This window comes from Merops nubicus, unplaced genomic scaffold (assembly GCF_000691845.1).
Source record: "Merops nubicus isolate BGI_N331 unplaced genomic scaffold, ASM69184v1 scaffold13921, whole genome shotgun sequence".
In the NCBI taxonomy this organism is placed as follows: Eukaryota; Metazoa; Chordata; class Aves; order Coraciiformes; family Meropidae; genus Merops; species Merops nubicus.
Window position 1 is genome coordinate 24671 of NW_008590633.1, and position 15316 is coordinate 39986.

Consider the following 15316-nt stretch of genomic DNA (forward strand, 5'->3'; position numbering starts at 1 on the left):
CAGGTTTTCACATGTACTCTGTGTAAATAATAGGAGTGCATTGAGGAAGATAAGACTTGCATGTTTTCCTGCAGGAGTCTGTTTGTAAAACCCTAAATGTCTTTTAAGAATTTGGGGCAAGACAAAATACTGATGAGAATGAGATAAACGATGATGGCAGTATCAAAACATATCTTTTAATGAGTGATAAACTGACTTCTGAATTTCTGCCCTCCAACCAGTGATAGGGCAAAAGACTTTCACTGGGTCTTGCATTTTGATGTACACTTTGGGCTGAGCATTGTCCTATTCTCTAGACAGGGGTTCTATTAAGTAGGTGTTGGACAACATTTCAATATGCCAAGCATGTATCGTATCCTGAAATACTCAGACTGGACAGCATAATTCAATGCTTTGTAGCATCTGATTTTTGCATTCTGATTTTCTGAGTGTTTGTCAGATCTTTAGGAATGGGGTGTTAAATGTTGAGGATAACACTACTGTGAAAAACAATGAATGTTTGTAGTATAAAGAAAGAGAAAGACAATCCACGTTACTTTATTTGTATAGTTGTTTGTTTTTCAGTGCCCTGGAAGAGACTGGCTTTACTGCCTTAAGCAATCCTTTTGCTGGTCCTTTTGTAGACTACACCAGCACAAACAGAAATCTGGAACAAAGAACAAACCAAAAATCTGGTTGAACAGTTATAATTAGAGCTTCACTATCATGAATGAAGAGACCAGCTAACTGGCTCACAGAACCTGTCCTTCTACTGAGGCAACATTTACCCTTTGGTAGAAGACATACCTACAAAATAAGCTGAATGTCCTTGTCAAGTCTGAAATTTAAGTATTTTTGTATCATGTATGCAAAAAGCACAACTTGCAAACAGAGGTTTAGGGATAACTTAAATGTATCCTGTATTAGACATGGCTTCACCAACTCCCAGGTTATCAGAGTTTTAGACAACCAAGAGGAATGTTCTCCAAAAGCAATAAATGACTGATGCTGTTACGTTCAGGGAGGGTGAGTGTCCTCTACTTAATCTCTGTTGAAGATGTGCTCAGACACACTTAAATGGCACAGACACAGGTCAATTCAGGAAAACCTGAGAATGAGAAATCATGATGTTTGACAATCCTATCTGTTTTACAAGTTTTCAAAAAAGTACTATAGTTCCAGTAATCTTCAAAAGTTATGTTGTAATTTTGTTAATAATACTGTTTGAAATTGAACCTCTTTTGTGTAGGCTTTGGTTGTAGGGCTTGTTTTTGGTTCCACCCCTCCCCTTTGGCAAGACTAAAGAAATAAGGTTCTACAGCAAGGCTGGGAAGCGCTGCAGCTGTTTAGTTTCCTAAGAATGAAACACAGTTAATAACTTTATAGAAACATAAGTAATAGGTGAAAAGTTTAATATTTATTGTTTTCTGTTCTTGAGGTATAGGCACAGTGAATACAGTCAAAGACATGGCAGCAGTCCGAACATTCCAGTCTTACAGCTACAAAACTGCATGTCTGTGCTTAAGATGCAAGATCTACACTTAAAGTTTATAAAAAATATATAAATGAAAAGTTTAATTTTTGGATTAAACCTGCACAAAATTGTATAGGATTATCTGGAGTGAAGGAGATAGTTATTTAATAGTTTTGCTTTACTTCATATAAATTTTTTTTTCTAAACTCAAAACTTTAAACAAAATTTCTCTCACCTCAAGAGAATCAGGCTTGTTTCTTTGTTTATAATAAACTAACCTGGATATTTGAGAACTCACCTCTACTAGCTTTCCTCCACAAATCTCTGCAGTATGATGATAGTTGGGAAAATCAGCTACTATTTTTCCATCTTCCATTTTAACAGTTGCCTGTAATAGAGGAAGGTTTACTGTTTCCAGGGGTTACTGGCATTTATATTACCAGATACACTGTAAACATATGTACACCTGATGCTTACAGCTTTTACTTTTTTTTTTTTTTTAAAAGTAGTGTTGTGGGTTACACACACAGCTTCAAGAACAATACTAAAATCTTTGTGCTTTAGTTCTTAAATGTTTACAGTTTAAATAGAAAAATGTTCATCTAAATAATACATGCAAATTCCATATCTACACACCATTCATAGCTCTAAAAATGATCTGACAACAGGCTATGCTTCTTATTCACTCCTCTATGTGTTATGTCGTTCTCTTGTTTTGACACTGAAATGGAAGGCATGACTGTGTGATTTAAGTTTGAAGTAGCACTCTCAGATACTAATGACCTGCCTGCAAACAGCACAAAAGTCACTGGACAAGTGATGTGAATCTTTACCCTATACCATGAGTTTCATATCTCTAACTACAACACCATTCATCTTGCTCATTTAAGTACAGATAAACATGACTGCACAGTCTCCAGTCACACCTTCATACTGTAATAGGTGCCAGTTGCTGTAAGAGCTGCTTCTGTATGGAGGAACTATGTCAGGATGCTATTATGGAGACGACAAATAGTACAGCAGCTCAGCTGACTGCCAAAATGAGAGATGTAGCTCCACCAAAAAATCAGTGTTGTCTGTATAACCAGTCAGTCTTGCCTATCCTTTTAGTAATAAACACAGAGGAACCAGTCATATTTAGAGGAGAAAAAAGTTATTTGCAAAATTAAGAGATGAGTGGACATTTTTTACAAGACACAAGGAAACCATCTTACTAGTTTATGTATTGGTTAGTGATACTATACTAAAAGGCAGTGGTTTCTCTGCTGGGAGTCTCTCACTCCACCTCCACCTTTAGCTCCTTAGTTGACTTGGGACTGCTGAAGTGCCCAGGGGGAAAAAAAAAAAAAAAAAAGATAATGGTGCTTGTAATGTGTCTTATTCTACCTATGAGGTTTAATGAAGACTTTGCAAAGCCAAATACACTTTTTTTTCCTCTCATAAGTAGAAAGGTATGACTAAAAAAGCATTCTGGAAATCATGCAATGCTATTGTTGTTTTCAGTTTCTCACATTTCCCTGCAATTGTCAGTTTTCCTGTCTCTTCAATGTGTATAAAGCATTTATCCAATAACCTATTGCAGGGTTCAGGACACCTCAGAAATGCAGAGTTTAGCTGTCCCAAACTGTCTTATTTTATTCTTTTTTCTTTTTGTCTATTTAAAGGGATAAGTAAAGAAGCCATTTTACAGCAGGTTTTGTATCTAGACTTTGTCCGTCACAGGAGCAGATCAGTATTGTGTAACCTTCTGACTGCTAGAGGATGCTGATGTTGTGAGTTGCTCTGCACTTCCCACAGGAAGGAGAATACATATTCCTCCCCCCACTTTACACAGTGTTTTGTTTAAGGCTCGTGCTGCACAGGTGCCTACAAAAGGTGAGCACTGCTGACAGGCATGGGCAGAAGAAGGGACCACAGCACTGCCATCGGTGTGCTGCACTTGCTGCATAGTGCTGGACAATGACACAGAAGCCAACCAGCTCTTTAGAGTTTTAATGAGCATTGTTTGCTTGAGCTGCAACACCAGTAGGTAGGTGCTTGACACTCCACCCTTGTTCTTTATTAGTATGTACTGTTCTGAAGCTCTAGCTCTCTTTGAAATCAGATAGGAATCAAAAAATGGGGAAAAAAAATATATGTTTCTAAGCTGTGACAGATGAAAAAAATTTAAGGAAGATGTCCCTGAGACAGATCTGATTTTTACCCTAATTAAACCCCAAAACCAACAAATGAGACAGTGCAGAACTTAAATTAATTTACCTTGAACTTCTTACCACCCATTGTCTCCATGTCGGCTTCCTTGTCAATTGTGAATGAGTTGGTCATGGTGCGGCCTCCTGGGAAATGCTGCGTCCAGGTGAAGTTGTTTCCATTCTGCACCACCTCAGTGACTATTTTGCAATTCCTTCCCATTTCAACCTTGTCACTAGGGAGACCTTAAACAATAGAAAAATACAGTTTATCAAATCTAATAGCCTAGCAGCTGTATTTGACTTGAAGCATGCTAATGGTATGTTTGTTCTCAGACATTGATATCTGAGCATCTGATTTGCTGGGTGGGTTGGTTGTTTCTTCTCCCTCCCCCCTTTTTTACTCTAATATCAAAGCTCCGAGTTTAAATTGCTAGTATAAAGGAATATATGGGCATTTCCTAAAATAATAAGTTTTGGTCTTGCATTCTTTTCCCTGAGAAATGATACACAAAATAAATGTAAAGATACAAGGTATATATAAATATTCCCTTCTACTTAATCCACACATGCAGATATGTGGAATTTAATGTGTATGAATTTGTGCCTTTGCTATATAGCTGCATCCATTTGCTTTTTAACTAAATCAACACAAGCACTGAACTTAAGCACACAGATCATAGTGTGCCTAAGAGCTTTTATGGGTAAACTCTGAATCAAGTTTGCACAGTCTTCTGAAAGCATTCACAGAAACTTGTTCCTGTGTGAGATTTTGAGAAGCGTTTTCATACTAGATTTATACCCCCTCCGAAGAATACTAAGGACAGAAAAAGCAACCTTCACAATCATCACACTCCAGACTTGTTGGTCCCTCATTCTGCTGCTGCTGAAAAGGAATACTGTAGGACGACAATGCTTCCTGTAAGAATGAAAATTGAATCTCCTTGCTGAAGTCCAGAGCACTCCTACAAGTCTTAGTCCCTGTTGATCTCAGCACATTTTTTTTAAAAAGAGGTTTTTTAATTAAAAGTATTTTAAACTCATTTATAACTCTTAAGACATACTTACCAATCTTCTTCACAAAGTCATCATAGTTCTCATCGCTTTCGAATTCATATTTGCCTGAGAATGCCATGTTGCCCTGGTGATGTGCCTGGTAGAGCAGAAGAGCAGCTGGAACAAAGAATGGATAAGTGCAGATGGCTTGAGGCCCTCGTTTTTATCAACCCGCCCAAGCTGTTCAGCCCACCTGTACCCACACCCCTTGGAAATATACTTTTATGATCTATGTGAGTCACTAGCATGGATGCCACTGACCTGTATGAAAATGAAGGTTATAATTCAACTATACACCCTTGGCAATAAACTGGAGATCAGCAGAAATCAGGGACAAAAGCTAAGCTTTCATTTTAGTGCATATTTAAACAAAGTGATATATTTTTACTTTCAAGATTACAACGATTTGCATTCAGGATGGAATAATGGTAAACTGTTACACTGAAACAGGCAGAAACCAGCTTCGAAACAGTGTCCTGAGATCACAGCCTTGCACTATTTGGAAGCATACCCCAAATTAGTTAAGATATGAAAACAGGAAACAAGCCACACTGATTCCTAAGTAGTTCTGCTAGGATGCAGACAATGGCAAGATTCTGGGTGAGTTACTGCACCAGCCCATGTCTTACCTTATCTCCACACAGAAAAAAGAATTATGAAATATTTTACACTACTTGGATGTAAAGTACATTAGATTAGTCCGTGGCACCATCTTCCCATACCCCTTATTTCATATCCAGAGACAGTGCTTTGTATTGCTTAGCAAGTGTTTACACAAAGCAAAAAGAAATTAAAAACTTATTTTGGGAAAGAAGAGCTCTGATTTATGTAAGATAACCATATGTTAAAAGTCAGGGAGTCTGCTGGGTAATTTAGAATGCATAAGGAAGATGGGTCTTATGCCTAATGAATCCATTGCCACACACAGATAGCAGGGTAGGAAATTCCCAGCTGCTGTGTATTGGCAAAGCTCCACTGGCTGAGCAGACAAGCCACAAATCTTAACCTGAACAAAAACATTCCTAGGATTTATGTGAAAATTGTGTAATAGATTGGAATTTTATTTCTTTAAAGTAATAGATTTGTCAAGGAATAGAAAATCTATTTTTCCTTGGTTTTATAAGAATCTGGAGAAATATGTAACAGTGTTCAACAAGTTTTGCTGCTTGCAAACAAACTTTAGTAATGGGGTAAAACTTAAGTAAAAGGGTAAACATCATAAATCATGGTATATCATTACTGTAAAACTGTACAAACTAGAAGCATTGCTACCTCTAACAGTTTTATTACCAATAACGTTGTCTTTGAGTTCACAGAATCAGCTGTACACTCTCTCAGCCTGTGCTCTAAATCCTGCACATTGGAGAGAGGAGTGCAGCTTGAAGCTGTTCTCCTGAGCTGAGACAGAATGGTGCCTCTCAGTGAATCCCAGCTCCTGCAGGCCCTCTCTCCCCTAGGGTTGCACACTGGCTTCATCTTGATGTACTCTCACAGATTTGGGACTGTATCTAAATTATGTCATTCTAGCATTACATTCAAGAGGAGCTAGAAATAAGACAGTTGTACCAAATTGACCTGTCACAGCATATCAGAGCGTACAACTCCTTAAACTACTATCTGTCAGGGAGGGGGTTAAGGTTTTATTCAACTTAATATATTTGCTGTGTATACATTATTTAATAGTATATTACTTATCAGGGTATGTTGTTACAGTGAAAAAAATCCTCTCTAATTTGTATTAATTTTTTATTTTACTTACTAAGCTGCTCTCCTTCATGCAAAGCCTTTGCTGTCAGTAAATTATACAGCCTTGAAACCAATTACAGAACACTCAGGGCATTTGAGGTTTGAATAGGAAAACGTTTCCTGTCTTAGGAAAATTTTTGCAGTTTCAAAACTTTCCTTAGAGGGGAAAAATGAGATGGATTCCAGAATAAAATACTGACTGATGGGTGAAAAGTCTCAATCAGCTGAGAAGATGGAATTTTCTAGTGGAAAAGAATTTTATGACCAGAAAAAGCTTCAGAAAATTTCAAGGCAGTTTTGTGAGAGATTATACCTGTGGAGTGGAAAAGAGCTTACCTCATGTTTATTAGTTGGGAATGTAGATTTATTTTTTTTTTTCTTTTTACCTACTTTCTCTTCTGAAGTCTGCGAGAAAGTAACTTCAAAATCTTACATATTCTTATGAAAGAAAACATAAAACTTTCAAATGGAGATGTGGTTTTTGAAGTTGACAAGGATCCTTTTAAAACTATTTGTTTGGGTGTACGTTCCCAGCAGGAAAGCAGTTTTCTAGAACAGACGCAGAAAGTGAACAGGAGTGAAGCATAACAAAATCACAGTTAATTTGTAAAATAAAAATGGAACAAATGTCCTAGGAATTACTGCCTTCCCACCCCTAACCCTTCACTCTCCCCATATTTACTCAGCTTTAAATTGTACCATGCTGTGCAGTGGCTGGCTATATTGTGCAGGAGTTCATGGCACCACAAAAAAGCCATACCATCTGCTGTCTGCATGCAATTAAAGGGATGTCTCCATACTTGAAGTAGAAGAGAGCCAGATACTTTCTCTCTGTGAACGTTTTCAAAAGACAGGAGTGTGGGAGAAAAGTACAAAACTGGGAGTTTCTGTATCAATTACAAACACATAAGATTCAGGGAAAGAAGAGAGAAACTTGTTTCAGTGCCAGCGTTTCCTTTGCAGTTTTAAGTGTGCATAAAATGATTCTGACTGTCTCACAACCATATTTGACACTTTGGTTTTTTTTTTATTTACAACTCCTACAGCTTAATCCCAAGATTGCTGAACTCAGTGACCAATTGTGCAGGAGCAGACAACTGAAAAGGAAAGTCTATCAGCTGGACCCAGACACTTAGTCCCTATCTCTATAAAGAAAAACAGCTTTAGCATGGAAAACAGTTAAGTGGCTGCACATACCCAGAAACTATGGTTCTTACTGCTGTGGTAAAGCTGTTACATACCAGGTAAGCTACAACAGTGTAAACTCTATGCCATTAATAGAGGCAAAACACCAGGTAATTTCAGTCATACACAGATTTGAAAATACTGTTTAGAGGAAAGCATCATCAAGCCTATTTCAGACATGAGAAAGCTGATATGCAGAGAAAAACTGACTTATCAGAGCTTACAGTGATACAGTGAATGGATGATGCAGCCAGTAAGAAATCCTAAATCCAGGCACTAATCCAATGTCCACAGGATGGCACATTAATTATAACATTCTTATAATAAACAAGCCCTTGGAAGCAAACAAGGGAAGCTCCAAGCGACCATTTACTTTCAGTCACCCAGGGAGTTCTACACTTGCTCCATGGATGGGCTGTTAGAATTTTTACAGCTGCTTAGCACAACTGTCTGAGCAAGTCCCTAGCTAAGATTCTTGGCATCCATGTGGCTCTGTGTATACTGAAAGACAGTCAGCATCCAGCCTCAACTGTGCTTTAGGAGCATGGGTGACTGGTGAGACTGTCCCCTCAGGTTAGCTGAGCACTGTATGCCTCTGTCTTGCACTAGGCTCTTGATGTTCCAGAGACTTACACAACCCTGTGGAGAAGGTAAAGGAACTCAAGCCATAAACTATTCTGTTTACACAAAACTTATTGGGGGACAATACCACTGGTGTAGTAACACCACATGGACTTTGGAAGATAGATCAAACTGGATAAGAAAAATGACACAGTTCTGTGAAAGAGGAAAAAGATAATCAGATTATAATGAACAGTACTTCAGCTTTTATGTTCTCTCTCTCTTGATAAAGATCAAATTATATTGATAGCTTTCTTGTGATGTGATATAAAAATGCTGACCTCTACACAACTACACAATAGTTAGAGCTTGCCTGTGGTGGGAATGTGGTGGACACGGAGCCAGTGTGTAATAGAGTAAATTACCAATGACTAACTATTTGACTGGGTGGGTCACTCTTGCCACAGGCTAAGTACGAGTTTATTCACCTCGAAGGAGTTGTACCCCACGCTGTACCCAAGAGCTCCAAAGCAAGTTACAAACATCCATCCCAACAATAAAGGTAAGGCCATACAGTGTTAATAGAAGTGCTTGGCTTGCTCGGCCTGGCTGCTCAGGATCAGCATCAATTTAGGACAAGTTTTGAGCAAACATGCCATCATCTATACCTGTCTGTGCAGAAGAGTTTTTAATGTACATTGTGAATTTGAACCCATGTTACTGCTCACTTATTCTGAAATAAATCCTTATTTTAATTTCTGTGTTTTTTTGTTATAAAATGTAATTAAATTTGACAGTATAGTGGAGAACGAAGACCTTCATTAAGTAGTTTTGAAAATACTGAGTTAGGATACTGTTTATTCCAAGAATAAAGGAATGGGGCCCCTCTGACTTTACTGAAGTTACGGTCACCTGCATGACTGCTAAGGTTAGTCGTCCAAGTCCCTATCTCTTCAGTTCAGCTAAACCCAGTAACCATTTAACAGCCTTACCCTTTATATCTACAATATTTGTTATTTTCCTTCCTCTTCAGAACTGTGAGCACATGATGTTGCTTTTGCACAGCCTTACAGCAGTGCTTCATTTCTGGAGGGATCATCATTGTACTAAATGGCACAGAGAACTCCAGTATTATCCAGTTAATTAAAAGGAATAAATTAAACCAAAATAATCTATGTCTATGGATACATGTATTTTAAATACATTAGGCATATTTAATCCATTCCAACCACTACAATGTAGAGCCTGCATACTACTGCAAAACCACCTTAGTCACTTTGTCCTTCTGCTCAACAGAACTCGGTTCAAATCCAGCTGAATGAACAGCTGCAACTGAGACCTGCTGAAAAATAAGATACTTCCCTGGCACAAGGTGAGAATTGTAACAGAGAAAGGCAAAAGAATAAAAAGCTTCAGATGTAAAAGCTGAAAACAGGTTTCAGAAAGCAGCCATTATCTTCAGTGTACTTCACACTATCTATCATTTTCAATGAAGAAAGATGCAGCTGTTCTTTATGTAGGTCAAAGAAAATACCATTATTCTACAGGCAACTGTGTCTGCCATCTGGTGGCCAACTGTCAGGGCCCGTATGCCAGGCAGTATGTCCTACACAGAGCCCCCACCTCACCCTGTAAACTCTTGACTTCAGCTAGAGCATGCCAGGGTCTGCAGCTAGCTCCATGCCACAGCTGAATCACCAATGCCCGTGTTCTTTCACTGTAAAAAAAAAAAAAAAAAAAAAAAAAAAAAAAAAAAAAAATTCCCAAAAAAAAAAAAAAAAAAAAAAAAAAAGTAATTCCCCTCTGAGCTGGCTATAATCAGCTCAGTAAGAGTCATGTTAGATGTATCAGTAATATTTATATAATATATAAAAATATGTCAGTATTTATGCAAGCAATTATCTTCATACATTTCATCTCAGGTCATAGTTCTAAGTTAAGATGATCTCCTAAACACTGCCTTAAGGCATCACACATCGTACAGTATCAGCCCTTACTTAAACACAAATATGTTTTTATTGCTATCTTGGCAACCAACAAGACACAGAACTGCTTCATACAGGTTTAACAAACATTACAGATCAGAGGCCAAACGCTGGCTGCGCTCAGTGCAATGGGAATCGTGGACATACACAATTTAACGAGCCTGACTTTATGTGCAAGCACTATTTGCAGCAGACTGGCATTTGGGAAGCTCTGGCACAGAGAAACACCAATAAGGGTGTGCATGCTTAGATGGAGCAGCAGTGTCTGCAGACAAGCACACAGAAATGGCGTTGCCTTATTTCTGAGGGATAAAGCACACAGGCTTTTTACACTGAATTTGTCTTGCTGAGTGGGAAAAAATAAACCCAAACAACCCAAACCCCTGCATTCACAGTTCTGCTTCCCTCACTTGGAAACCCGAGTCACCGATCTAACATCAGCACAGAGTAAATCTCATATTTGAATGTATGTTGTCAGGACTATAGGCAGGAATCAAACTACTACTGACAACGAGAAGTTACACAGAAAAACTCAACACTCTTATTTAAATTTGTCAGGATGATGCGAGTTGCAAGTGTGTGGCTCTTATAGACAGTCAGTGTGAATAAGCTGTCAAAGAAGTAAAACTCCTGTGGAAGCTTATACCCAGAGGAAAAGTTCCTCTAAAGCAAGCAGTTAAGTTCCTCTGTCTCCCAAGTCAGCTACCTCTGATATGCAAAACAGCTGAGTCTTCAAATGCTGGTAGGAACAGAGGGAACTTTCAGGAACCAAATCAAAGGCCTTGGATATCTTTGCTTTCAGAATTTACTTGCCACAAAGTCATAAATATAATGCTTTTGCATTCTTTTTGTCATGTTGGAGTCACCCTGCCCTTGAGTGTCTCCCAGCATGCTTTAAAGTTTATTAACCTTTCAGATGTGTTGTATAAAGCCAACTGAGATACACTCAAAGACAAAACAGAGATAAGGAAAGTAATTCCATTAGTAAATGAACTAGGCTGAGTGACTATCTTTGAAGTGCTTTAGAACTGGACTGCAATTGAACAAGGAGTACAGATTCAAAATAAAAGCAGGAACTCTCAAGTGAAAAGCAAGTTACACTTAGTGATTCTTTCAGAATGAAACTTCATCAGGGAAGCTTGTAAATTCTCTAGAACAGCTGTATCTGGCAATTATTAGCAACTCTCCATAGCAAATGTCTAATGATTATTAATTCCTTTGCTTTCAGAGTAATCATTCAGAATGAATTTAGAATGAACTCATCTTGTGTTAATGTAATGTGTAGTTCCATGGGAGTCCTATTATAACACTTCCTTATTAATTATCCATTTATGACAGTACTAGGTGTTACTACTCTAAACCCATAAGCAGCAGAAAAGAACTTATTAAGAAGATGTGGCTGAATTATTGAAAAGCTAATGCTTGTACAGAGTCCAAATATTCAACAGAAATGCACAAGCCAGCTGTACCAGACTTCTACAGGTGACCCAGTACAGACTCTGTCCTTGCTCCAGATGGGACATTCTGATGGGTAGAGTGCCAAACAAAAAAAAAACCCAAAAAAAAAACCACCACAAACCACAACAGGAAAGAGAAGCTCCTACCAGAAGCTTAGAGGTAGAAACATTTGCGAGGAAGGCAGGCACAGCTGGGACTCCCTAAACCAAAATTTGATTCCTTCCTGCCAAGACACTCCATCACGAAAACCTGAAAACCTGTAGTCTGTCTGGATCTCCAGAAAGGTGGTTATCTTCCTCTCTGGAAACTGATTCATTCAAGCTGTAGAAGCTGGCATAGCTTCTCTAAGAATCATGTGGCTCTGCTGCCCCTGACTGGTGTTCCTGATCTCTGAGTGCTACCCTCAGTGGGACTCGTCTGGTTTGGGCAACTAAAGAGACAGAAAAGTAGTGCTTAGTTTTCAGGTGGCTTCATCTGTTTCCAGCTGATTTTGTTCTCTGAACTGTCTCAATTTCATGGTCAGGTCCTACCAGTACAACAGGAAATACAAGAGAGGAGAAGAAGATAGTCATCAACAGGTAGCCCTTTCATTGGCCTGGTGCTGACTGCAAACCACAGAGTAACTAAGAGCAGCCTGAGGATGCAACAATGCTGCTTCAATTGCTCAAGAAATTCCTAGCTGTCTTGGAGCCACCATTTGCTCTGTGCTGGCACAAACATTCATGTAATAGTGTAGCAACAAGGGTGAGGGCCTGATTTGCAGGAAAAATACCACAGATAAAATAAAAAGTTACTTTTCAGCTGGGTCAATGCTCTGATGCAGTTCTTCACATGATCATACAAACAGTTGTACTGGCACAATGCAAGTATTGGTAGGGAGAAGGGAACAAGCAGGTGGTCGAACATCTGCACAAGGTGGCTATGCCACTGAAAAATGCTCACTGGCATCATGGTCCAAGTTATACTTTATGATCTGTATTTAAAGAACAAAAGTCCAAACTGATAACTGTAAAGAAGGCTCTGGAGAGGAAAAGCAGAAATATGCTCATGCTAATTGAGTTAGTGATGTGTGCCTAGTTCGGGTTCACTGAACAAATTTTCTGCAAGCTGAAGGCTCAGTATAAATTCTCCGAGCTCGTTATTTCTATTGTCTTTTCAGAGTCCAACACCCAAGTAAATCAGTCAGCACTCCTGGACTCAGAAGCACCAAAACAAAGAACTGGGAGGGACATCTCTGCTGGCATTTCAGTTTCTTTTAGAACTGATAGCATTCTATACAACTTCTTGCCTTTGTTATCACAGCATACAGTTTACTCCCTGGTATGTAAAAAATCATCTTTTAATTTCTACTTTAAATTAATGCATGGTTATTTTAAGCCTGTTTGTACTTGTGCTAGCATTGCCCCTTCTCTTAGGTAACACTCGTTTCCCTAACTTTACCCCAAAGTTATTTAGAGAGCAGTTTCATCCTCTTTTTTTGCTAGGGTAGGGTAAAAATTTGGTTATATGGCTAAGCCATGCCAAACTCTGATGAGATACTTCTGAAATGAAAGACTTTTCCTTCCCCTTATTGTCCAAGTACTCCTCTTCACTGACTCCCGTTTCAGATAACCTTTTTGGAAGAGAGGTGACTGAGACCTGTAACATTTTCCAGATCTTCAACAAGTTTCATTGGTACATGACCCACCTTTGAAGCTAAGATCATTAACAGACATACTAAAAGATGTTTTGGTTTTACAGTAAGATTGATACCAATCAACCAAGCAACTTCTTGTGAATCTAAACATTCTTTTCTTTCTTTAGGGTTCTTCCCTTTAATTAGTTATCTTACCACTAAATGTTATCAATTGCACTCAAATAAATGGTAATAGGGAGTGACAGCAGAAATTGGAAGCTATCTTGATTTTTAAGTTTTAGTAATTACTACAATAGAAAACGTGAAAGATTTTTGCTATGCCAGTTTTGACCCATGGAATCTGAAAATGCACAGTAAGACTAATTTTGGCTACCATCAATTTGTCTCAAACAACTATTAAGACCTTTTTGAAATACTATCTTTGCATTGAAAGCCACTACGGAACATTTTGAACCTCAATATTTTTAGTCTAATACAGAGAATTTTTAAAAAATTGCTAAAATGAAAGAATGATCCAAGGGCTGGAGCAGCTCTCCTACGAGGACAGACAGAGAGTTGGGGCTGTTCAGTCTGGAGAAGCGAAGGCTCCGAGGTGACCTTATTGTGACCTTCCAGTATCTTAGGGGGGCCTACAAGAAAGCTGGGGAGGGACTTTTTAGGATCTCAAGTAACAACAGAACTAGAGGGAATGGGGCAAAGCTGGAAGTGGGCAGATTCAGGCTGGACATCAGGAAGAAGTTCTTCACCATGAGAGTGGTGAGACCCTGGAATGGGTTGCCCAGGGCGGGGGTTGAGGCCCCATCCCTGGGGGTCTTTAAGGCCAGGCTGGATGAGGTTCTGGGCAGCCTGATCTAGTGGGAGGTGTCCCTGCTCATGGCAGAGGGGTTGGAACTGGGTGACCCTTGTGGTCCCTTCCAACCCTGACAGATTCTGATCTGTTTTGGCAGAGGACTTTGGAGCCCTGGTGGCTCGGTGGTTGGATTTGATGATCTTGGAGGTCCCTTCCAACCTAAATGATTCTACGATTCTATGATTCTATGTAATTCAGCGTTATCTGCAGAGTCTTCTGGTAGGAGTAAATTGAATTAAAGACACCACCTCTATATGTTTCTTTGTTCCATCTAGTTATACTAGAAGTCCCTAACAGAAAGTAACTATAGTTCTAAAAAAGTTAGAAACTGATGACCCTAAAGAGAGGAATCATTCTAACTACTGTTTCAGACTTTCCTGACCAAAACCCAACAGTCATCTCCCCTTTATCTACATAGTTTACATGATGTGTTGTAAAGATTTTATTACTTGATAGTATTTATATGATTGTACTTGCTGACACATCAGGACAACACAGCTCCAAATGGGAGCTTATTTTCAAGGTAATCTGGACTAATTTGGAGACTTGATCACATGGCTGTAGTCTTCTAAGCAATCCTCAGCCATCACCAAAAGGGGGGAAAAGGAGGTAAATACCAGTATAAAATGAATGTGCATCGTACCTGCATTTAAAATTAGTGGGAACTGACAACAGGGAGGGTAACTGAACACAATAGGCTATCACTAGCATCATCCCCAAGAGGAAAAAAGAAAGCCACAATGCATTTGGAAGGTATCATGCTCTGCAAACTTCTCTACAGCTACAGTTACCTATAAAATTTGTACAGTAATTGTTCAAATTCAGCTTAGAAGGCAGCAGGATGAACAGGGATGAAGCCAGGACTGTTGCAGGAACCTACTCTGCTTCTACAGCATAAATTGGAGTTCTGCATGGACTCTGCATGGCAGCAGGCCTCCCATGATAGCTGGATAACTTGTTGAAACCAGTCCTAGAGCTCCAAATACACTGAATAGACTTGCAGATATGACAACTATTCCTGTTTCTCACACCCCTCTTCTGCAGTGCTCCACGACCATATCCTAGCAGGCAGCATTCACTCCACTGTAATAATCACAGAATGCTTTGTTCCACCTAAGAAACTAAGCAACTGATGGTTTAGTGTACATGATGTTGATTTAGGCTCTCTTGGAGAAATGCTGCACAGAGCTTGCCTCT

At 39.0% G+C, this 15316-nt stretch overlaps 1 protein-coding gene across 2 annotated transcripts in view; it reads right to left on the reverse strand.

The window, feature by feature from the left end:
• Window positions 1-582: 582 nt before the first annotated feature.
• The window catches only part of FABP6 (fatty acid binding protein 6, ileal), a 44392-nt gene continuing 29658 nt past the window's right edge, over window positions 583-15316 (reverse strand). The window contains exons 2-5 of one of the 2 annotated variants that reach the window (XM_008950026.1): window positions 4711-4815; window positions 3713-3888; window positions 1752-1841; window positions 583-646 (exon numbers count right to left, since the gene is read on the reverse strand). In XM_008950026.1, the coding sequence (XP_008948274.1) occupies window positions 593-646; window positions 1752-1841; window positions 3713-3888; window positions 4711-4777 (387 nt within the window). In that variant the 5' untranslated portion in view covers window positions 4778-4815 and the 3' untranslated portion in view covers window positions 583-592. Of the gene's footprint in view, window positions 647-1751; window positions 1842-3712; window positions 3889-4710; window positions 4823-15316 lie in introns of those variants that run through there. The other variant, XM_008950025.1, reaches the window with a different exon arrangement.